The sequence below is a fragment of the Colletes latitarsis genome, chromosome 2, assembly GCF_051014445.1.
Source record: "Colletes latitarsis isolate SP2378_abdomen chromosome 2, iyColLati1, whole genome shotgun sequence".
Lineage (NCBI taxonomy): Eukaryota > Metazoa > Arthropoda > Insecta > Hymenoptera > Colletidae > Colletes > Colletes latitarsis.
Window position 1 is genome coordinate 12,470,119 of NC_135135.1, and position 24,464 is coordinate 12,494,582.

The following is a 24,464-nucleotide window of genomic DNA, read 5'->3' on the forward strand; positions in this document are numbered from 1 at the left end:
TGTAAAGTTTTAATTAAAAGAATAAATAAAAATAACATTATATATTGATGATAGCGACGATTAACTATTTGCGGATAATTTCTCGATATAAAATAAGAAATAAAAAATAAAATAAGTCAGTCGAGCGACAACTGGATGGTAATGTGTTAAGTACTATACCAAAGTGAGTGATACTTCGGAGCTTATATTTTGGAATTTATCCCCTTTTCTAAATTGGTTTTTAAAAGAGTTCAGAAGTGAGAGATGAACTATAATATAATTGTATTTGCTAACTTCCATAAGGCACGGAACATTATTGTATTGTTATAGTTGCATTTGAAATATTTCTACAATATTGTGTTTTACATATTTTTAAAATATTCTAGTAATATTAAAGCAGTATGTCTATGCAATATTGCGTTAAACTATTCTAAAAACATTCTAGCAATATTACAAAACAATTATTATTTCTAAGTATATAGAGTGATATGCATAAAGTGTTATAATTTGTTTTCTTAGGAACTATTAATAGTACAAACAGATTTTTTTAGTAAAGAAACAGTAAAAAACATCATTTAAATTGAAACTTCTGTTTCTACAAATTAATAGCCAGATAGGAATACTTGCCAATTCAAGTTAATTGAAAAGAAAAATCATAGAAACACTGTTTTGGATGACAAGAATAAAAATCAACGCGTCATTCATTTGTTCGGTAACAATTGAATAACTGCCATTTTCTCTCATTATGACGTAACTTCCAAATAATTATCGCACTTATTGTTAATTTATAGTACTATTGGTATTAGTAGATTAATTTATTTGCATTTTTTGTTGTACTTTTTCACGATATCAACTTCAGATATAATCTAAATTAAAGTATACTTCGAATAGAAATTGACAAAATATATATAATTTTGAAAAAGTATTTCCAGTAATTATGAACGTTGATTAATAATAAATAATGACTCAAATTGGACAAAATTATGTATACCTAAAGATATTCTATGGGGGAAATATTGCAAATGGCGGTCGTAGAAATGTTGTTGCAATGTTTTAAAAATTTGAATATTGTCAAACACGCAATTTCAAAATTTTACAAATTAATATTTTTAAATGTGAGTTTTTCATGAAAGATAAGAAACTTTGTGATTTTAGCAGTTATTTACCAAATGAATAATATCGACAATAAAAATGGACTCTAAGAAACAAATTTCATTAGAAATATTATAAATAAAATAAACGTGACAAAGTCCCAAATTGAGTTAACAGTATTTATTGAATTTTAAAAATTTCGAATATTGTCAGACACGCAATTACAATATTTTACAAATTAATATTTTTAAAAGTGATGCGATTCAAAAAAGTGAGTTTTTCATGAAAGATAAAAAACTTTGTGATTTCAGCAATTATTTATCAAATGAATAATATCGACAATAAAAATGGACTCTAAGAAACAAATTTCATTAGAAATATTATAAATAAACGTGACAAAATCCCAAATTGAATTAACAATATTGATTGAGCTTTAAAAATTGATCGAGTTTTAAAAATTTTGAATATTGCCAGTCACGCAATTTCAATATTTTACAAATTAATATTTTTAAATGTGAGTTTATCATGAATGATAAGAAACTTCGTGATTTTAGCAGTTATTTACTAAATGAATAATATCGACAATAAAAATGGACTCTAAGAAACAAATTTCATTTGAAATATTATAAATAAAATAAACGTGACAAAGTTCTAAATTGAGTTAACAATATTGATTGAGCTTTAAAAATTGATCGAGTTTTAAAAATGTTGAATAATGCCAGCCACGCAATTTCAATATTTTACAAATTAGTATTTTTAAAAGTGAGTTTTTCATGAAAGATAAGAAACTTTGTGATTTCAGCAATTATTTACCAATTGAATAATATCGACAATAAAAATGGATTCTAAGAAACAAATTTCATTTGAAATATTATAAATAAAATAAGCGTGACAAAGTCCTAAATTGAGTTAACAATATTGATTGATCTTTTTCATCACTTAAGAATCATGCCAGTTGTGTTCAGTGTCAAGTGAGTCGAATCGATGTGCTATTATTTGCGAAGATATTAATAAAACGTGGATAATTTTAGACATGGAACAGTTCTGGATAAATGTTTCCGACTTGCTTTGTAACGAATAGTGATAAGATGTACGTTTGAACCAGGACCGGAAGAAATATTCCATTTCTGCAACTATCGTTCTTGCAGGTGGTGGGAGATGCGACGCAGGAGCGCAACTAAAACTGCTGCAGGCACTTGAAATGAGTACCACACGTAACTTCGATTAAAGTAGTTGCTGTCTACGCGACGTGTGTGTCGTTTAGAGTCGTTTCTAGTGAACTTTCAGTCACCACATTCTCTTGCGCTTCTTTTCAAACTCGTATCCAAGAATAATTTGCCTCGAATATACCAGCCAGCATGGATTGTCTTAGGAACGGTGATGGGTAAGTGTTCATTCTTCTGGATCGACTGCTACGTAACTCGAAATTTCGTCAGAGAAATTCACGAGTACATCGGTAATACTAAAACTCTCCTGCTGAGAGTATCTAGTATTTTATTCAGATTTTACAAAATAAATTCTTCCCTTAGTCCGATTCCAAGGAAATTAAATTTAACATTTAAATTCCACTTGAACTTAAGTTCGAGTCAACTTTTAACAACATGTTTTCCTATAATTATCTGATATATAACGAATTATTCGCAGTTTGCAAAGTAGACTCTTCACTCAGTTTTAAATTCAATTTGTACGTTTCAACTAAAATTCGAGTAATCTCGGGCGACGCGAAAGAAGAAAATATACTTGATATAAAAATATAAAATGTAAAGTATGAAAAATTAATCTAAATTCACAGTTAAATCTATCTGTCAAAGAAATTAAATTTAACATTTAAATTCCACTTGAACTTAAGTTCGAGTTAACTTTTAACAACATGTTTTCCTATAATTATCTGATATATAACGAATTATTCGCAGTTTGCAAAGTAGACTCTTCACTCAGTTTTAAATTCAATTTGTACGTTTCAACTAAAATTCGAGTAATCTCGGGCGATGCGAAAGAAGAAAATATACTTGATATAAAAATATAAAATGTAAAATATGAACAACTAAATCTAAATTCAAAGTTAAATCTATCTGTTCTAAGAATAAAGATAAAAAAATACATTTCATGGTTTGATATAATGTATATTATCTTGTTTTGATAGACTGAGATATCTCGAATTTGAGTCGAAACATTCAAATTGAATTTAAACTTTTTATTTTATTTTTTCGATTTGTTCGTGACCGAACAAAGAGTCTATTTATCGATTACTAATTTTCGTACGAAAGTGCTATTCTAAAAATGCACGAATTTTAATTGTTCTACGGTGTTTGTTTTTATAGTAATGGATTCAGATTTTCATTTTTCTATCATTTATTTGGCTGAAAAGTAAATAAAGATACTAATTGCTAATTTGAGTAGTCGTCGATCGATCTCTTAGCTATATTTCACTGTCGATCGAAGTAGATCGGTATGCACGTTCTACTATAACGGAGGGATCGTGGAAAGGTGTAAGGTATATGATTCTTCAACAAGCTTCATGTACAATAATGCAACAAGCAAAAGAGAAAGTCGCAGAGCTCCATTGATACGGAAACAATGATTTCAACGTGATTATGCTTTATGTAAGAACATTGTTAAGTAAGCGAACGATCCAATTTAACCCTAATTCCATAGGAATGTGACTTTCTATTACGTATCAAGTTCGAGCAACTCCAGAGTTTGTAAATTTTATATACCAAATGTATTTTATACAGGGTGTTGGACTACCCCTGGGGAAACTTTTAATGGGGGATTTTAGTGGCCAAAATAAGACGAAAATCAAGAATACAAATTTGTTAATGGAGGTTTCGTTAAAAAGTAATTAACGTTTGAAGTTCCGCCCGTACTGAATTTTTTTCTCGAAAATGCGCAAGATTTCGGGGGTATGTCTATTCACCAAAAATGGTTGTAATTGACCCACGCAACCGAAAATAATTTTTTTAGAATTATTTGAAATGTTTTTTTTTTGCCTAAAAATTTCAGCAGCTACTCGAATTTTTTGCTCGAAAATGCGTAGGATTTTGGGAGTACGTCTATTCACCAAAAATGATTGTAATTAACCTTCACACCCGAAAATAATTTTTCCAGAACGATTTGAAATTTTTGAATTTAATTGTTAATAACTTTTTAACGAAACCTCCATCAACAAATTGGTATTCTTGATTTTCGTCTTATTTTGGCCTCTAGAATCCCCCATTAAAATTTTTCCCAGGAGTCGCCGAACACCCTGTATATTACTTACAATCTGTAATAAATGTATCTTATAACACTATAATACATAAAATATCATTGGTGCAGAGTAATAATAAATATTAATTTTTTACAAAATTTTCAGTAAATTAGAAAAATGAAAACAATGTCTATAACAGCAAAAAGAAAAACAAAATACTAAAGGAAAGAATATTATTGTAATACGTATCTTATTAATGTGATAAGTATGATAAAGTATTTCACGAATTGTGAATGTAGATTTTTATTTATGCGAAATGATATATCATGAAAAAATAAGAATTCTGAGTTTCGAAAGAACAAAAATTCTGCTGAGTTGTATCCTTGGATAATTTCAGTTTATTCAAATTTAACTTGCGATAAGATCGTGTACACTTCTTTATTCATCTTTAATTTTTCAAAACCGACGGTAAATATTCTTTTAGGCTAGTTTCGAAGCGATAAGGGCACTATGATTATACAGTGATTGAATGGTAATTTAATGTTTTTTAATTTTTTCTTTGGAAACATAAAAGTATGTAAAATAATTGACGTAAAAGATTGCAAATATTATAAACCATAAATATTTATATCTCATATTAATGATATGCAGTCTTGCTGCATAATAATTGGTTAAAATTTTCATAAAAGTTACAAACATTAAAAACGTTAATTTTGTTTCGGGACAAAAGAAGAAAACGTATACAAGCTTCTTCATAGGTAACTTACATAGATGCAGATAGTAATTGCATTCTAATTGAAAAAATTACAAAAACTAGTAACACTAGTAATATCAGTTTTTTAAACTTGTTTTTATTACTGAGTTATAATTTATTCGAGACTAGAAATATTTTCTACGTTCATAAGTTTGCAATGTTTCGATTATCGTGTATAATCTAATAAATTGTCTTCTTTTACGAGTATGTTGTTCTTCAAGTTGAAATCAGTAGAATGTAAATAAGTTGACAACAATAACAGATTTAAAAGAACTCAACAAGGAGGACTAACTAAAAATAATGAAAAAGATTTGAAATTCTGAGAATTCGAGAATTCTAAACCTAGAAATTATAAATAGAAATACAAATATTACAGTTTCGATGGTTGGTCGACGTTTATCAACCAATAAAAAAATCGTTTGAAGTGTTTAAAATACAAATAAAGGGAACATTTCATAGGATCTAAAAATTAAGAGTTTTCAGAAATTATGGAAAATTTTTAAACTAGACTTTTCTCTAGTTTACTGTCGAGTTCGTCATTATTATCCTAAACTCCGTAAATGTTTCCAATCAGTTTTCATTCTCCGTCTATAGAAGATTTATAAATATTTATGTACATGCAAACAATGTCACGCAGACTGACAACGATCAAGAGAAATTAATAAGGAACATTTTCTTGTGAAATTACTGTCGTATCATATAGAGATATGTAAATTGAATTATATGTGTAATTAGAAAGCGTTTTGCAGAATACGAAGCAGAAGGTTTTGTGAAATGAATGGCCCTGAAAGATAACGAAAAGAAATAATTACACCATTGGACGTAAATCACTCGCTGGAACAAAAAAGACCGCTCTGGATGTAATAAATAAGCGATAAGAAAATATTGACTTTGATAATAATCGACGTACGCCAGATACGTCAAACACGTCGTATCTTTCACGGATCGCTCATTCTTGTACTTAATTTTTATTTACCTTTTTAAGCTCTCTTCCCATATCTGTCATTTCTCCTAAAATATTTTCTTCTAAATTACTACTGTCGAAAGACCACTATTTTAATTTATCTATTCTCTATTCGTCACTTACGAGTCACTTTTAAAATTGAAATTAGAGATTTAACGAATGAAAAGAGAATAGCGATTAAAATGACGACAGAAAGGGAATTTATAGTATTAATAACAAAGCGTTAGAACCAATTAAGCGTTCCACGAAATTCTGCTTCTCAATCGACCGCCATATTTGAAGAAATACTAACAACAAACGAGGTCTTTGTCTTTGCACGTGATCTATAAAATATTTTCCTTGCTCGACAATCGTTTATCCACGTCGCTATAGTTTTCACCGTTTTATAATCTCTCGGGGTCGTGCCCATCAACTATGTCTATTACTACCTCTTTTTTTCTCAAGTTCTTCACTAAGGCCATTTTACTTCATAATTAAAAGATGTTTCGTAATAGTATCACTCATGTTGCAGTTCTGTAGAAAATGTGCAGTAATGTTTACGTTTGTTATTTCACCGAGTCTGAACGTAACATTACGATTAACAAACAAGTAAGACAGTTAATAATCGAAGAAATTGCATTCCAATATTTTTTGGCATGGTTTTTAACACATGCTCTTTTTTACAAGACTCCTTTGTTTTATACGGTTTTCTTGTTTTTCTTTTTTACAAGAATGTGGTTTACAGAGTTAAATAAATTTTATTCTCAAACAAATTCGTTGATAGATTCTAATTTACGAAAGAAACATATAGAGAGTGTTTCGGCGAAAAATTTAGGCACCTACCTCCTGTCGATTTTTCTTAAAAATTCGTTTTTTATTTTTAGTAATTTTGTTTGACGCCCTACAGGAAAATTGTCTAATACTTTTTTGTAGATACCCATGAGCCCTACTTCAGAAAAAAGTTTCATTGAAATATATTCACTATTGTAGGAGTTATGATAGTTTGAAAATTTGACCATTTTTATGGGGTTTTTCTAACATTACGGGGCCAAGGAACTATCTTTCGAATATTTTTATAATTGCTATATATTCTACACTAAAATACGCGGCGTTTGGCTTTTTAAACATTAAAATCGTCCAATCCGTTCAGAAGTTATGGTGTTTTAAAGATTCGCATGAAATTTACGGGAAGCATTTTTGGCCAGAAATTATGTTTTCGGTAATGAATTTTTTTCTCGAAAGTGCGTAGGATTTTGTGGGTATGTGTAATGACAAAAAGTGATTGTAATTGACCCCTCTAGTTAAAAATAATTTTTTTAGAACGATTTAAAATTTTTTTTTGTCGAAAAATTTGTTCACCTTCTTGAATTTTTTTCTCGAAAATGGGTGGAATTTTGGGGGTATGTGTAATGACCAAAAATGATTGTAATTGACCCCCGTAACCGAAAATAATTTTTCCAGAACGATTTGAAATTTTTGAATTTAATTGTTAATAACTTTTTAACGAAGCCACAGTCAAAAAATTGGTATTCTTGATTTTCGTCTTATTTTGGCCTCCAGAATCCCCCATTAAAATTTTTCCCAGTGGTGGCCGAACACCCTGTATACAAGTTAGTTACATCTAACATCTATCACGAATAGATCGTCGAAAGATTACATATTATGTAAAAGAGTACTTCGTTGCAGGATGTGATTATTGCAAATCACGTAAAATAAGAATGCTGGTTTTCAGTGACAGTTAACGTCGGTTTGCAAGAAATGTTTATGACGAACACGAAGGTAGAATCGACACTCCCATTGTTAGAATAAATTGCCTAGAAAGAACAAATTCATTCTGTCGTTATCGAGGCTCACCAGTTACACCCCTTCGATTAAACTGTAATGTGAGATATTACAGAGCCGCGCAACGATTACTGATAACCGCGGTATTGTTAAAACGAAGTTGCATTTGCTTGGACACCGGATCTTCGGACAGTAATTGGCTTTAGCTTCAATCGTCATATCGTCAAAATCGTCAAATCGTTTATAATTTTATGTCGATGGTCGAGAAAAATACTGTTTCCGATATTCAATTGGCGTTTTACGAACGTTGTTACGTTCATCCTGGATTCTAGAACCTTCTTTCGAAAGCTGCATTGAGTCTGGGAGTATTTGGATATTCAATAAACATTCGAAAGGTACGAATAAAATCTGAATATTTTATATACGTGAATATTGCAATCCAAATATTGGTATGTCGCTATTACTATGTTGTTATTTTAATATTGCAGAAAGTTTATTAGCATATTTTGCATACCAGTTTGTTCATCCTTTGAACAGTGGGCTTTGAAGAATTTTAATATTATATTCCTAGTCAAATTCGGAGCCAAATATCCAAATAATAATCGAATTTTATTCGACCAATATTTGAATTGGTGAATTAATTTGATACTTAATTCGACAAAAAGTTCTATAGACAATACTTCGCAGTACACGATAACACTTTGTAAATAACTAGACTTACGTTAGAAGTATTTTTGGACTGGTAGAATAACAATTCTCTCAATCGTCGTAATATACAATAATGGTTTCTGACTTTGATGACTCACCGATTGAATGGAATATTTTCTTTACGTACGTTTACGTAATTAATCATCTCAGAATTTCAGATTACGTTTGCTTTGAAACTTCGATTTTCGACTTTCTACAATTTCCCTTCAAACAGAATCATATCATAATTTCTTAAACATAATTCAGACTGTTGCAAAATATACAGGGTGTTCGGCACCCCTGGGAAAAATTTTAATAGAGGATTCTAGAGGCCAAATAAGACGAAAATCAAGAATACCAATTTGTTGATGGAGGCTTCGTTAAAAAGTTATTAACAATTAAATTCAAAAATTACAAATCGTATTGCAAAAATTATTTTCGGTTGCGGGGGTCAATTACAACCATTTTTGGTGAATAGACATACCGTCGAAATCCTACCCACTTTTGAGAAAAAAAATCGGGTAGGTGCTGAAATTTTTCGGCGAAAAAAAAATTATTCAAATCACTCAAAAAAAATTATTATCGTTTGTGGGGGTCAATTACAATCATTTTTGGTCATTACACATACCCCCGAAATCCTACGCACTTTCGAGAAAAAAATTTCTTACCGAAAATCTAATTAGGTGCCTAAATTTTTTGAAAAAAATTTCAAATCGTTCTGGAAAAATTATTTTCGGTTGAAGGGGTCAATTACAATCATTTTTTGTCATTACACATACCCCCGAAATCCTACTCAATTTCGAGAAAAAAATTCCTTACCGAAAATCTAATTTCTGGCCAGAAATGTCTGCCCGAATTTTCATGCGAATTTTTAAAACGTCATAACCTCTGAACGGATTGGACGATTTTAATGTTTAAAAAAGCAAACTACGCGTATTTTGACGGAGAATATGTACAAATCGCAAAAATATTCGAAAAGTTGGTCTTTGACCTCGCAAAATGAGAAAAACCCCATAAAAATGGTCCAATTTTCAAACAGCCATAACTCCTACAATTGTGAATATATTTCAATGAAACTTTTTTTTGAAGTAGTGGTCATGGGTACCTACAGAAAAGTATTAGACAACTTTTCTGTAGGGCGTCAAACAAAATTACTAAAAATAAAAAACTAATTTTTAAGAAAAATCGACGGGGGGTAGCTGCCTAAATTTTTTGACGAAACAAAAAGATTTCAAATCGTTCTAAAAAAATTATTTTCGGTTACGGGGGTCAATTACAATCATTTTTGGTGAATAGACATACCGTCGAAATCCTACCCACTTTTTAGAAAAAAATTCGAGAAAGTGTGAAATTTTTCGACGGGGGAAAAGAATTTCAAATCGTTTTGGAAAAATTACTTTCGGTTGCGGAGGTCAATTACAATCATTTTTGGTGAATAGACATACCCCCGAAATCTTGCGCATTTTCGAGAAAAAAATTCAGTACGAGCGGAACTTTAAACGTCAATAACTGTTTAACGAAGCCTCCATCAACAAATTGGTATTCTTGATTTTCGTCTTATTTTGGCCTCTAGTATCCCCCACTAAAATTTTTCCCAGGGTTGGCCGAACAACCTGAAGTTTCTATATCACGCTATAAGCATTGTTGCAATTTTGGTTTTCTTATAGCAGGATTATCGGAAAAATCAGTTATTAGAACGGATAATCGACGTTCTGTTACACTTATCGTTACTGTGCTTTTTTTCCAATTCGTCATAAACTGCGCCTGTAGTTTATCGAGCAATGTAATCTAATCGAATAAACGTCGCGAATAAATTGCTACGCGTCGGTTTTATTCGTTATCAAACGTTCGAATGAAACCTTGCTCATCTTTGGTGTGTTGCCACTCGTTAGCCCACGTGATTTTCGTTCACACACGTTGGTGATCAGAAAAGTGCTTCGTCCCGCACGTAATGTGTACTCGTTAGACATCATAAGTACGGTGGAGTCCGTTTCATCAAGATGACTCCTTGATACCCGTGCTCTTTGTCGTAATATAAGCAGTGCGAGCGTTTGAATTCTGACACATCGATAAAAAGAAAAATGTTCAGGATAGGTTCAGATTGCGTGCTGAGCACTGACATCTTCGTCAAGTTAGTACAGTGATTGTTCATTTATACAGAAACGATTTCTAAAACATTACATCGAAGCAGAATACGGATCTTCGTTTCAAACTGTCCCAAATGATGGTTTGTCGTGTTCTAAGTGTCGTGGGAAGCTTAAAAAGTAAAGTGTGCTCTCGTTCGTAACTGTTGATAAATGTTTTATATTCGCAGTCACAATGATTTCATTCTGTTATATTTAGACAGGTGTAACGATTTCTAAACTGAGTATTTTATCGGAGCAGAATACGAATACTTTTTTTTAAATTGTTGTGATGTTTTATTGTGTTTTATTCTCGTCTATGACTGTTAAATATAGCAAATGTAATACTGTTTGCAATATTGTTCACTTCATGGAATACAGAGTTTTCTTTTCAATTGCTCCGATTGATTTTATTTCGTTTTAATTGTGTATAATATACTTGTTTCATTTGTAATAATATGCTTTTTTTTTTTATTTTTTTTTTATGTTGCCTCCACTGTTTGTTTGTTAACGACGACATTGCATCATGGTGGTCTATATTTCGTGGTACGTGTTAATTTTCCTTGAAGTAGTCTAATGTGTTCTTCCTTCGATTCGTTTCTGTTAAGATCTATGGGTCATATTATATTTTCTTCTTAGCAATTCTGCTGTTCTGTATTCATATTTAGTTTGTAAACAAAGTACGGAGAACCTGAACTGTCGTAAGAATTGTTAAACTTCGTAATAGAATGAATCAGCGAAACCTAGAGTGTCTATTAAACGATAAGTATAAGATAGCATCGTATCAGATACATTTGATTCTATGAATTTTCATCGAGTAAATTATTAATAGCTTATCATATGAAACTGATAGTTCGCTGGGTGCTTTAGGTTTTAACCATACGTGGCTGTCAAGGTCGAATACCAAAGATGAATTCTGCACCGCTTACCAATTATATAATTGCTCCATTATCAAGCTCGTTGAGATTTGTTAAGGTCGATAGTAATTTTCGTTATCGCGTCGTTTCGCAATATCTATAGCACAATCTAAATTGTAGTGGTTTAGAGTTGTTGAGTAGAAACGAATAGAATCAATCGTACGATTTTACATTGTATGATAAAAGTATAAAATAGAATATTGAGAATAATATAATTTATAAGCTTATACTAATATAAGCACCATCTAAATTGCTTTAGTGGTTTAGAATTTTTGAGTAGAAATGAATAGCATCAATCGTACGATTTTATATTGTTTGATAGAAGTATAAAATAGAATATTGAGAATAATATAATTTATAAGCTTATAATAATATAAACACCATCTAAATTGTAGTGGTTTAGAGTTTTTAAGTAGAAACGAAAAGAAATTAATCGTACGATTTTATATTGTATGATAAAAGTGTAAAATAGAATAATGAGAATAATATAATTTATAAGCTTATAATAATAAAAACACCATCTAAATTGTAGTGGTTTAGAGTTTTGAGTAGAAACGAAAATAAATCAATCGTACGATTTTATATTGTATGATAAAAGTGTAAAATAGAATATTGAGAATAATATAATTTATAAGCTTATAATAATATAAACACCATCTAAATTGTAGTGGTTTAGAGTTGTTGAGTAGAAACGAATAGAATCAATCGTACGATTTTACATTGTATGATAAAAGTATAAAATAGAATATTGAGAATAGTATAATTTATAAGCTTATAATAATAAAAGCACTATCTAAATTGTAGTGGTTTAGAGTTTTTGAGTAGAAACGAAAAGAAATCATTCGTACGATTTTATATTGTATGATAAAAGTGTAAAATAGAATAATGAGAATAATATAATTTATAAGCTTATAATAATATAAACACCATCTAAATTGTAGTGGTTTAGAGTTTTTAAGTAGAAACGAAAATAAATCAATCGTACAATTTTATATTGTATGATAAAAGTGTAAAATAGAATATTGAGAATAATATAATTTATAAGCTTATAATAATATAAACACCATCTAAATTGTAGTGGTTTAGAGTTGTTGAGTAGAAACGAATAGAATCAATCGTACGATTTTACATTGTATGATAAAAGTATAAAATAGAATATTGAGAATAATATAATTTATAAGCTTATAATAATATAAACACCATCTAAATTGTAGTGGTTTAGAGTTTTTAAGTAGAAACGAAAAGAAATTAATCGTACGATTTTATATTGTATGATAAAAGTGTAAAATAGAATAATGAGAATAATATAATTTATAAGCTTATAATAATAAAAACACCATCTAAATTGTAGTGGTTTAGAGTTTTGAGTAGAAACGAAAATAAATCAATCGTACAATTTTATATTGTATGATAAAAGTGTAAAATAGAATATTGAGAATAATATAATTTATAAGCTTATAATAATATAAACACCATCTAAATTGTAGTGGTTTAGAGTTGTTGAGTAGAAACGAATAGAATCAATCGTACGATTTTACATTGTATGATAAAAGTATAAAATAGAATATTGAGAATAGTATAATTTATAAGCTTATAATAATAAAAGCACTATCTAAATTGTAGTGGTTTAGAGTTTTTGAGTAGAAACGAAAAGAAATCATTCGTACGATTTTATATTGTATGATAAAAGTGTAAAATAGAATAATGAGAATAATATAATTTATAAGCTTATAATAATATAAACACCATCTAAATTGTAGTGGTTTAGAGTTTTTAAGTAGAAACGAAAATAAATCAATCGTACAATTTTATATTGTATGATAAAAGTGTAAAATAGAATATTGAGAATAATATAATTTATAAGCTTATAATAATATAAACACCATCTAAATTGTAGTGGTTTAGAGTTGTTGAGTAGAAACGAATAGAATCAATCGTACGATTTTACATTGTATGATAAAAGTATAAAATAGAATGATGAGAATAATATAACTAATTTTTTTGCATTTCCAACTCATCGAAAAATTTGCATCGATTATTTCGTTAATTTTGTGTTGCAGAGATGCGAAGAAAACGGTGGAACTCACTATCAATGGAACGTCCTATACTGGTATATTTTCTATATAATATAAATATTTTTAAAAACACGAGAGATCGCGAAAGAAATTAATTAGATCGACTGCGGAGGTTTATGTACGTAAGAAATGCAAATAACGTATCATTATTTACAACTTCGTCTTTTTTTTTAAATTGAATGGTAAACATTGGAATTTAGTAAGCTATACACGTATTTGAATTGTCTTAAATTAAACTTGTACACAATTATTTTCAGTTCTACCTTGTCGAATACCATTTTTATTTGTTATTTCAAGATGAATGCAGACAAACTAAAGCCTCAACTTTATTTTAGAAAAATAATTGGTTGCTGCTAGCTGCCATTGAAATAGTTACAGAGATAATATTGTATTACAGCGTATAATAATTTTTTTATAATGCCGTAATGTCGTCTAGAATAAAAGATTTGATATTCTGTAACATGTGAAGTCAAATGAAAGCACGTAAAAAAATAATATATCTCTAAAATAGGTTTTCTACAACGTGCGCCGGTCACCAGTGACCGCCATGGCAGTCAACGTGTTAATTATACTCGTGACGTAGAAATAGGGATTAACGGATTTTTTTCTGGGAAATGAACTAATCCTTTCCTGAGGATAATGATACTAGAGGAAAACGACGACCATAGGAATTAAAATGGCGCAATTTTTTTCAGTCACGGAAAGTATACCTCCTGGAACATCCCTCAACGTCTACATTCGAGATTATGCGAACCTTTCGGGGACAAAATTTATGTGCAACGAGGGTGGTTGCGGAGCATGTATCGTGTCGGTGACTGTCAAGGGAGAAACTATGTCTGTGAACTCTTGCCTAGTCCCAGTTATAATCTGTGATGGGTAAGTACGATTTTTACACTCTCAAAAAATTATAATTTTCAAACTAATAAACTCTCAGACTTGAGCAGCGATAGATACGCTTTTAGAAATAATCTCTGTTTAATCTAATTATTTAACACATCGATTGCCACGACACCCACATACGGGTGACATGTTTTTTCACTGGGAAGCTAAAACAATTCTTAAGATTAGATGTTAAAGGAGATAAATCTAGATAGGACTCTTGAATTTCAATGAGTCTGTAAAAATAAGTTCAATAACAAATAACGGGTGTGATACTTTTCAGTTGTCCAAAAACAAAGGCTTGTTTTCGAGGACAATTTGAGGAGTTTGGTCTGGCAATCAACGTGTTAAAGGGCGGAAATAATTGTTTCTCTTTATTTTAATTAACAAAAAAATACATTGTTATGTAGCCTAGTAAAAAAATCCAATAAAGAGAACTGATCATGTTTTGAGGATCAGGCCGACAAAATGAGACCCTTAATCCGGTAGAGTCTGGGTCCATTTCTTTCAGAGTCGTGTAATTATGATTTTTGTTGTATAATAATATTAATATTAATACTAAGTGAACTTGTAAAATTAACGACATTAATAAATAATGAATTCACGAATACGATAACGCAAAAATTGGGTCAGAATTCTTGTAATGAAATGCGAAATAATAAAATTGAGATTTGGGTCAATGTGGACCCGGTTAGGGGGTTAATTACTCGCATGCGTGCCAAGTCGAGTAAGCAAAAGGTTCAGATTCTTGAATCTTATTGTTATAGCTGGTCCATTAAAACCATCGAGGGATTAGGTAATAAAAAAGATGGCTACAATGTGTTGCAAGCATCACTGGCGGGCAAGAATGGTTCACAGTGCGGTTATTGTTCCCCTGGTATGGTAATGAACATGTACAGGTGAGTTGTATTTATTTAGATTTTCTCTTCGGTGCACTTTGAATCAAACTAGCCAGGGGCAAACCTAATCGATAAGACAACGCTATTTAGCCTTTTGCAGGGCAAACAGCCTACCATGAAAGAGGTAGAAGATTCTTTCGGCGGTAATATTTGTCGTTGTACAGGATATAGGCCAATTTTAGACACCTTTAAGGGCTTTGCTGCCGACGCTGACAAAAAACTTGCCAAAGATATTCACGATATCGAAGTAAGTGCATTCCGTTTATAAATGCACTGCTGGAAACAATTTGAGTTAGTTTCTGAATGTGCAGGGTGGCGCCAAAATAGGTGGTTCTATTTTAATAGCGTATTACACTATTCTTAACAAATAGTAATTTAACTTCTAATAAGAAACAAAAAAAGGACACTGAAAATATATTATTACTTTAATGAAAACCAGTAATACCATGTTATAGTAAAAAGCCTTGAAAAATCGATTGTTATATGTATATTGCGACGAAAATTATAATCAATAAAAAAATTATAAAATCACTGAATTTTGAAAAATACGTGCAATACATATGTAATATATGTATACTGGGTGTTCGGCCACCTCTGGAAAAAATTTTAATGGGGGATTCTAGAGGCCAAAATAAGACGAAAATCAAGAATACTAATTTGTTGATGGAGGCTTCGTTAAAAAATTATTAACGTTTCAAGTTCCGCCCGTACTGAATATTTTATCTCGAAAATGCGTAGGATTTCGGGGGCATGTGTATTCACCAAAAATGATTGTAATTGACCCTCCTAGCTAAAACTAATTTTTTTAGAATGATTTAAAATTTTTTTTTTCGCCGAAAAATTTAGGCACCTACCCCCGTCGATTTATCTTAAAAATTCGTTTTTTATTTTTAGTAATTTTGTTTGACGCCCTATAGAAAAATTGTCTAATACTTTTTTGTAGATATCCATGAGCCCTACTTCAGAAAAAAGTTTCATTGAAATATATTCACTATTGTAGGAGTTATGATAGTTTGAAAATTTGACCAGTTTTATGGAGTTTTTCTAATTTTATGGGGTCAACGAACAACTTTTTTAATATTTTTAGAATTTCTATATATTCTGCATTAAAATACGCGTCGTTTGCCTTTTTAAACATTAAAATCGCCCAATCCGTTCAGGAGTTATGATGTTTTAAAGTTTCGCATGAAATTTCGGGGAAACATTTCTGGCCAGAAATTATGTTTTCGGTAATGAATTTTTTTCTCGAAAGTGCGTAGGATTTTGTGGGTATGTGTAATGACAAAAAGTGATTGTAATTGACCCCCCTAGTTAAAAATAATTTTTTTAGAACGATTTGAAATTTTTTTTTTTCGCCGAAAAATTTATTAACCTTCCTGAATTTTTTTCTCGAAAGTGGGTAGAATTTCGGGGGTATGTGTATTCACCAAAAATGCTTGTAATTGACCCCTGCAACTAAATATAATTTTTTTTGTATGATTTGAAATTTTTTAATTCCGTCTAAAAATTTCAGCACCTTCTCGAATTTTTTTCTCGAAAGTGAGTAGGATTTCAAGGGTATGTCTAATGACCAAAAATGATTTTAATATACCCCTACAAGTAAAAATAATTTTTCCAGAATAATTTAAAATTTTTTGAAATTTCAGGGGAATCGGAATGTCAGGGTCAGACATTGTAGTTTCGGTAAAGAATTTTTTTCTCGAAAGTGCGTAGGATTTTCTGGGTATATGTATTCACCGAAAATGCTTATAATTGACCCCCACAATCAAAAATAATTTTTTTTAAATGATTAAAAATTTTTTAATTTAATTTTTTAATATCTTTTTAACGGAGCCTCAGTCAAGAAATTGGTATTCTTGATTTTCGTTTTATTTTGGCCTCTAAAATCTCCCATTGCACAATACTATTTGCAAATTGTCTGCATATTCCTTACACATTGCTTTCATATTTGTTTAATATTCGAAGATATTTTAACTGCATAAAAATCCACAGTCTAATTATCAAATAATAATATCATGCTATACTAATCGCACAATCTATTTCGGCGCCGGCCTGTCTATCGCTGATAATAAGAACATTAATATTTGTGCTAAATAGCTTATGAAATGTCGAGAGCTTTAAAAATCTCAAGTACTTAATCGACAGATAAAACTATACGAGCATGTAATCCTGTAATTGTTTCAAGAAGTGCACTTATCAGTTACGTAGTCGGAATTGTATACAATCGTATTTTCGCTATTCAGGAACTGTACAAGATCAAAACATGCAAAAAGACTGGGAAACCCTGCAGTAACAATTGTTGTACCACGATCGTTCAAAACCAGGAGAGCAAGATCGACATGAAATTAGACGGTGCAGAGTTTCACAAAGTTTTGTCAGTGAGTGATCTTATGGAACTGTTTGAGAAAAAACCAAATGCAAGTTACATTTTAAATGGCGGCAACACTGCTCAAGGTAAATATCCTTACGTTTATTAAATGCTTTGAAAATAAACAAATTATTTAGTTAACGCGTTTTATGTACCTCATCTTGTATTAACGTAGACTTATAAAATATTTTATCGTTTCGTTTCAGGTGTTTACCGAATACAACAGCCCGATATGGTCATAGATATAAACGATATCCCTGATTTACGTCGCATAGACAAAAGTAACGATTCCTTAACTATTGGCGGAAATGTTAGCCTTGCAGTGGCAATGGAGACTTTCAAAAAACATTCCAAGGATCCAAATTTCGAATATTTGCTACAGTTGGCCAGCCACATTGATCTAATCGCTTCCGTGCCCGTGAGAAACGTATGTACCAAGACTTTCAGATAACGAAGTGCATAATAATTAGGAATAAATTGGTCGCAGATTGGATCTCTGGCCGGAAACTTGATGATAAAGCATCAGCATCCGGAATTTCCCTCGGATCTCTTTCTGATACTTGAAACTTCAGGTGCACAACTGCACATAGGTAAACAGTCGTCCTATATTAATAAGAAAGCATTAGGAAGTATTTATCAATATGCTTGTATCAAACTGTACCTTTTCTTTTTTGCGAACAGTGGACGCGAATGGCAAGAGCAGTATGAGTTTAATGGACTTTCTGAATTTCGATATGAAACACAAAATTATATACAGCATTGTGCTACCATCAATCAGTAGCGAATACGTCTATAGATCTTATAAGGTACATCTTTCCTTCTTACTAGACCCTTGTGAAATTATTTGGAAACAATTTCACCAATAGAATTTGATCCTAGATAATGCCACGGGCTCAAAATGCTCATGCGCTCGTTAACGCTGGATTTCTATTTAAATTGGATGGAGCTAATAAGGTCCTAACGAAACCAAACATCATAATGGGCGGAATAAACAAGAACTTTGTGAGTAAAAGAAACATCAAGTAATAGGCGCAAAGAGGCGCTTTGTATTTGAGAACTGAATTGGTTCTTCCAGTTGCACGCATCTAATACCGAAGCTTACCTGGTCGACAAAAATATTTTGAACAAGGACGTGGTCAAACAAGCCATACAGACATTGGACAGCGAATTACACCCTGATTACGTGTTACCTGATTATTCTCCACAGTTCAGGAAGACCCTTGCCGAAGGACTTTTCTTGAAGGTGCTTCCTAGATGAAAGATTTCGACTCACGTTGAAGACTAGACAGCGGATTTTTATGCAGATAAAATAATGGAGATTCTACTGTATTGTGAATTAAATTCCTTATCAGCTGTGATTTAAACTTCGTTGTAAATGAGACTGACATCAGTCTCACGTTTATGTTGTTTGTATAAAATATGCAAAACATAAAATGTGAAAAATATGTACTTGCATTAGAATTCGCTATCTAGTCGTGGCAAATGATTTAGACTTGTGTTGATAGACTAGTCTGATTGTGCATCGATATTCGATGCATTCTTGTTTAGTTTGTTTTAAGTATCAAACCAGAAAGCGTGGATCCCAGAGTACGCAGTGGCGGGACCATTTTGCATAGGGGATTATCATCTGGCAAACAGGACTACGACACAGACAAGAATCTATGGCCAATGAACCAACCTCTGCCAAAAATGGAGGCTTTGTACCAAACATCAGGAGAAGCGCACTACATGAACGACGTCCCATATATGCCAAACGAAGTTTCCTGTGCGTTTGTTCTTACTACGGTGGCTAGCGGACAAGTGGAAAACATCGACCCATCCGAAGCATTGGTACTGTATTTTCACTATGAAATCAGTTGAAACTATTCTTAGAAAACTATTCTAATTCTGTTTAATAAAAAGAAGAGAGCTGATTAGTTTGTATCTTGATAAATTAACTGGTTTAAATAACAAGGCGTCTATGGGGTACAATGTTTAATACATTCTTGCAGAAAATGAAAGGGGTTGTGGCATTCTTATCTGCCAAGGATGTCCCTGGGAAGAATTTGTTCATCAGCGCGGCCAGTCAGGAATTAATGTTACCCAATGACGAAGTGGTAAATTAAACAGTAGACTAACAATTTTTCCATGTTTAGAGATATCCCCAACACTTATTCAAATTATAGTGTGAAAAATAGGAATACAGTGAGTCCTTCGTATTCAAGGTTTGACATAGTAAAAAAGAAAAAAACGTGAGCGTTAAAATAGCTTTTCGAATTGCACAAACATGAAAGAATAAAATTATCATGGTAGGTCACAAATGGGTTAAAATTTCCGAAATGCCTACACTTGTTCGTTCTGATCTCTAGTTGTTTGTGGATAAGAAAATCGAATATGCTGGACAGCCTGTTGGAATGATCGTAGCTACGACACGTGCAATTGCAAATGAAGCAGCAGGGAAGGTTAGTGTCTCTTACGTGGACGTTCCAACGAATAAACCGGTGGTGACGATAGAGGATGCCATCGCCTCGAACGAAGAAACTAGATTTCTCCCAATTTCTAACATTATAGCCCCGACCAAAGGTGCGGAGATGAAAAATTATTTTTAAATCTTATTTATTTCGAACAAATACAGTAGGATTTATATTCCTAGATATTCTATTTTCTGCTATAATATAATAATAATTATACAGGGTGTTCGACCACTCCTGGAAAAAATTTTAATGGGGGATTCTAGAGGCCAAAATAAGACGAAAATCAAGAATACCAATTTGTTGATGGAGGCTTCGTTAAAAAGTTATTAACAATTGAAATCAAAAATTTCAAATCGTTCTGGAAAAATTATTTTCGGTTGTGGGGGTCAATTACATTCATTTTTGGTGAATACACATACCCCCGAAATCTTGCGCATTTTCGGAAAAAAAATTCTGTACCGAAACTACAATGTCTGACCCTGACATTCCGATCCCCTGAAATTTCAAAAAGTTTCAAATTATTCTGGAAAAATTATTTTTAATTGCAGGGGTCAATTACAATCATTTTTGATGAATAGACATACCCCCGAAATCTTGCGCATTTTCGAGAAAAAAATTCAGTACGGGCGGAACTTTAAACATTAATAACTTTTTAACGAAGTCTTATTTTGGCCTGTAGAATCCTCTATTAAAATTTTTCCCAGGGTTGGCCGAACACCCTGTATAATATAGAGGTATCAGATATTAGTAAGGTACTATCAGGTAGTAGCAACCAATTTTTGGTTTTAAAAAGAAGATAAGATCTTGTCTTTTAAAATAGTACTGCAATGAAGTTTTAGGCCTTTGCTAAACTCATAATTAAATTTGACTTTTTCTTAATTGAACTGTTCCATAGAAAAAGGACTTTGTAATTAATAATTCACTTTCTCATCAGTAGATTATTATTTGCTTTTATACTGGCTGCTCCTTCATCTGCTACAGTGAGCAGTTAATTGTTTTTCATTGAAAAGATTGATGAAAATCGGACCACGATTGCTTCAAATGCCTATGTTATAAAAGAAAGTTTTGGCTCGCAGTGTTGCAATAAGAGAGGAGACTGAATGTGATAAAATACTTGAAAGGGACTTAGCAACACTGAAAATTTTCATTTTCATTGTTATTCTCTATTTAATACTATACGTTGCAGGAAACGACACGAAACATGTGGTAAAAGGCGTTTTCCGATGTGGCAGTCAATATCATTTCACCATGGAGACCCAATCGTGCGTTTGCATCCCAATTGAAGACGGTATGGACGTCTATTCGTCGACACAGTCGATGGATCTTACTCAAGTATCAATAGCTGAATGTCTCGGTATAAAGAATAATAGGTAAAATATTAGTTTTTAAATTTCATACTTTGACCCCAGTTGGTATAGCGTTGTAGAAGCTCTTGTATGAATGATGTTTGATTAATTGCAACGATTATTTTAGCGTAAATATCCAGGTGAGGCGGCTGGGTGGCGGTTATGGCGCAAAGATATCGCGTGCCACGCAGGTGGCTTGTGCATGTGCGTTGGCTTGCTTCAAATTAAATCGTCCGGCACGATTCGTCATGTCCATAGAGAGCAACATGAAAGCAATAGGTAAACGCTACGATACGCGCCAGGAGTACGAAATTGGCGTGGACGACAACGGGTTTATTCAATATCTAAATTCAAAGCAATGGACTAATAGCGGCTGTAACTTTAACGAGTTTCACTCGCCTGTAGCGACAGACCATTTCAAAAGGTGAGAACTGCTGAGCGTCTTAATTAATTAGAGCGTCACTACTAAATATAATTGTGAATTGAGAAAATGGTGAAACGATTGATCTCATCTATTGAAATTTCCAGCTGCTACATCTTCGACACCTGGACCATGCAGGGTATTGAAACCAAAACCGATTTACCGTCCAATACTTATTGTCGCGCACCAGGTATATCAAATATTTATTTGTCTGCCTTTCATTTGTTGGAAATTAAATTTATGTTTTTATCCGTCCGATGCAGGTTCTACGGAAGCTATCGGCATGATAGAAAACATAATGGAACATATAGCACAAACTGTCGGCAAAGATCCGTTAGAAGTTAGGTTGCTGAACATGGACCCGATCCACAAAAGTATGTTGCAACCTATGATAACGGAATTGTGCAAGAATGCAGACTATGATACGAGAAAAAAAGCCGTAGAAGCGTTCAACAGCGTAAGATATTCTTACAATTTAATTATTTTATATATTATTTTTTCGTAAAACTGAACGAAAGTTATAATGGCGCTACCATAACGAATGGTTGAAACTGATATTGTTTTAGTTATCTGGAGAATATGTATATAGAAAATGAAAAATTCATCGTTTAATTTAGCTTCTCGCGACTGTTGTAGGAAAATCGATGGAAGAAAAAGGGAATATCTCTTGTACCCATGATGTATCCATTCCTAGTATGGGGGCAATTTCATTCACTTGTTTCAATCTATGCTCGCGATGGTACTGTTTCTATCACACACGGTGGCATTGAATGTGGTCAGGGTATCAATACAAAGGTATAAGAAACAGGAAGTGATAAACTGATACGAATGCATAATACAAGATAGATAATATTATCTTTTTCGCGGCAGGTAGCTCAAGTAGCAGCACACACCTTAGGAATTGACTTATCGTTGGTTACTGTTAAACCAAGCAATAATCTGACATCTCCAAATAATTATGTCACTGGTGGCAGTGTCACTAGCGAGACTTGCTCATATGTAAGATATTGCATTGTATCAAAAACTATAGGCTTCTTTAATATGTCTATATCGCAAGTGTTTGACTGTAGGCAACAATGAAGGCTTGCCAAGAACTTCTGAAAAGGCTGGAACCTATCAAACAAGAGCTAAACAATCCATCTTGGCAAGAATTGGTGATGGCAGCGTATCAGAAGGACATCGATCTATGCGCACGTCACATGTAAACTTATTATAAACTATATACAAAATAATTGTACACTAATCGAGGTCCCAGATATTATGCTGCTAGTGTTTAATTTCGGTAGTAGCATTTTAATAAAATGCTGATATTGGACTTCTTTGCTAAGTAGTAAAAGGAGATGTTCCAAACAGTCTCTAGAAACTACATTTTTTTCGCTTGTATAATGCTCTTATCAGTACTAAATTCTATATATTCTTTTTATAATTTTTCAAGTGTCTCAACGATTTTTATTTAAATATTTATTGTACATTCTATAGGTTTAGCCTGAAAGACGACGGGATAAAGCCTTATTATATATATGGAGTCACGATTACAGAAGTTGAAATCGACGTATTAACGGGACAACAGATTATACGTAGAGTAGATCTAATGGAGGATGCAGGAATTAGTATGAATCCAGAGTTAGACCTGGGACAAATAGAAGGTGCTTTTGTAATGGGACTTGGATTTTGGACTAGCGAAGATCTAATGTATGACCCAAAATCTGGGCAATTGACGAATTATAGAACCTGGGTTTGTTCTCTCTAATATTACATTATTGTTTCGACTAATTTTTCTGATTTAATACGCATTTTATAAAATAATTTATACATCGCGGAAAATGTCTTCATTTACAGAATTACAAACCACCAGGGGCTAAGGATATCCCGACCGATTTTCGCATATATTTCCGTCGAAATGCACCTAATCCTATGAGTGTGCTTCGTTCAAAAGGTAAAGATAAACATGAGCCAATGTACTTGTTTGTAATTATAATACTTATGTGTTACGTATTACCTGTTACAGCAACCGGTGAACCACCTCTCTGCCTGAGTTACTCGATACCAATTGCAATTCGCCACGCAATCACTTCAGCCAGGAAAGATGCTGGAATCAGTGATGCATGGTATAGATTGGGTGAGCATATTTACTTTAGAAAATAGAGCTAAACGGAAGACTTACAAATTTTGTGCTTTTTAAATTACATTGAATTATTTTTATAGATGGCCCTGTTACTACAGAAAGGATTTTGTTACATAGTATAACTAACAAGGATCAACTGGTGCTTTAAGATAAGAGTTGATTTTTTAAATAAAATATAACTGTTGCTTGGATTCTGTCCGAATCTATACCTATCCTTATTTCCAATTTACCAATTTATACTTTCTTAGAAATGATATTTATATTGCGAAATGGAACATTTATTTTTCCAGAACTTTATTATATAGTAATACTGTATAAAATGGTATATAAACATTGAATAAAAATATTAAGCTAAGCATTTATCATTAATTTGTATAAATTATTTAATTATATTTCGCGTAATAATTACTTTCAATTTATTCCAATTCCCG

The 24,464-nt window shown here is 32.0% G+C and overlaps 1 protein-coding gene across 2 annotated transcripts; it reads left to right on the top strand.

Annotated features, from left to right (window-relative positions):
- On the top strand, positions 1–24,402 carry LOC143351611 (xanthine dehydrogenase/oxidase). 2 transcript variants are annotated; one of them, XM_076783336.1, is made up of 26 exons: positions 1–236; positions 2,220–2,455; positions 13,528–13,577; positions 14,238–14,418; positions 15,189–15,320; positions 15,411–15,567; positions 17,564–17,774; positions 17,895–18,115; positions 18,176–18,278; positions 18,370–18,494; positions 18,568–18,690; positions 18,764–18,931; positions 19,237–19,518; positions 19,680–19,784; positions 20,037–20,250; positions 21,328–21,511; positions 21,615–21,911; positions 22,016–22,098; positions 22,172–22,365; positions 22,545–22,703; positions 22,779–22,907; positions 22,979–23,109; positions 23,388–23,643; positions 23,748–23,844; positions 23,917–24,027; positions 24,114–24,402. In XM_076783336.1, exons 2-26 carry the CDS (start codon positions 2,430–2,432, stop codon positions 24,179–24,181), a joined length of 3,807 nt encoding a protein of 1,268 aa, XP_076639451.1. In that variant the 5' UTR covers positions 1–236; positions 2,220–2,429; the 3' UTR covers positions 24,182–24,402. The 2 variants fall into 2 exon arrangements, with proteins under 2 accessions (XP_076639451.1, XP_076639450.1); XM_076783335.1 differs by lacking the exons at positions 1–236; positions 2,220–2,455 and adding an exon at positions 10,402–10,558.
- Positions 24,403–24,464: the final 62 nt, after the last annotated feature.

Excerpts from the sequence above, each read along its gene's own strand:
- LOC143351611 (XM_076783335.1), top strand. The coding sequence starts at position 10,509 with ATGTTCAGGATAGGTTCAGATTGCGTGCTGAGCACTGACATCTTCGTC. Across the intron at positions 15,568-17,563 it reads AAGATATTCACGATATCGAA|GAACTGTACAAGATCAAAAC; the intron begins GTAAGTGCATTC and ends TTCGCTATTCAG. Across the intron at positions 23,110-23,387 it reads GATCTATGCGCACGTCACAT|GTTTAGCCTGAAAGACGACG; the intron begins GTAAACTTATTA and ends TACATTCTATAG.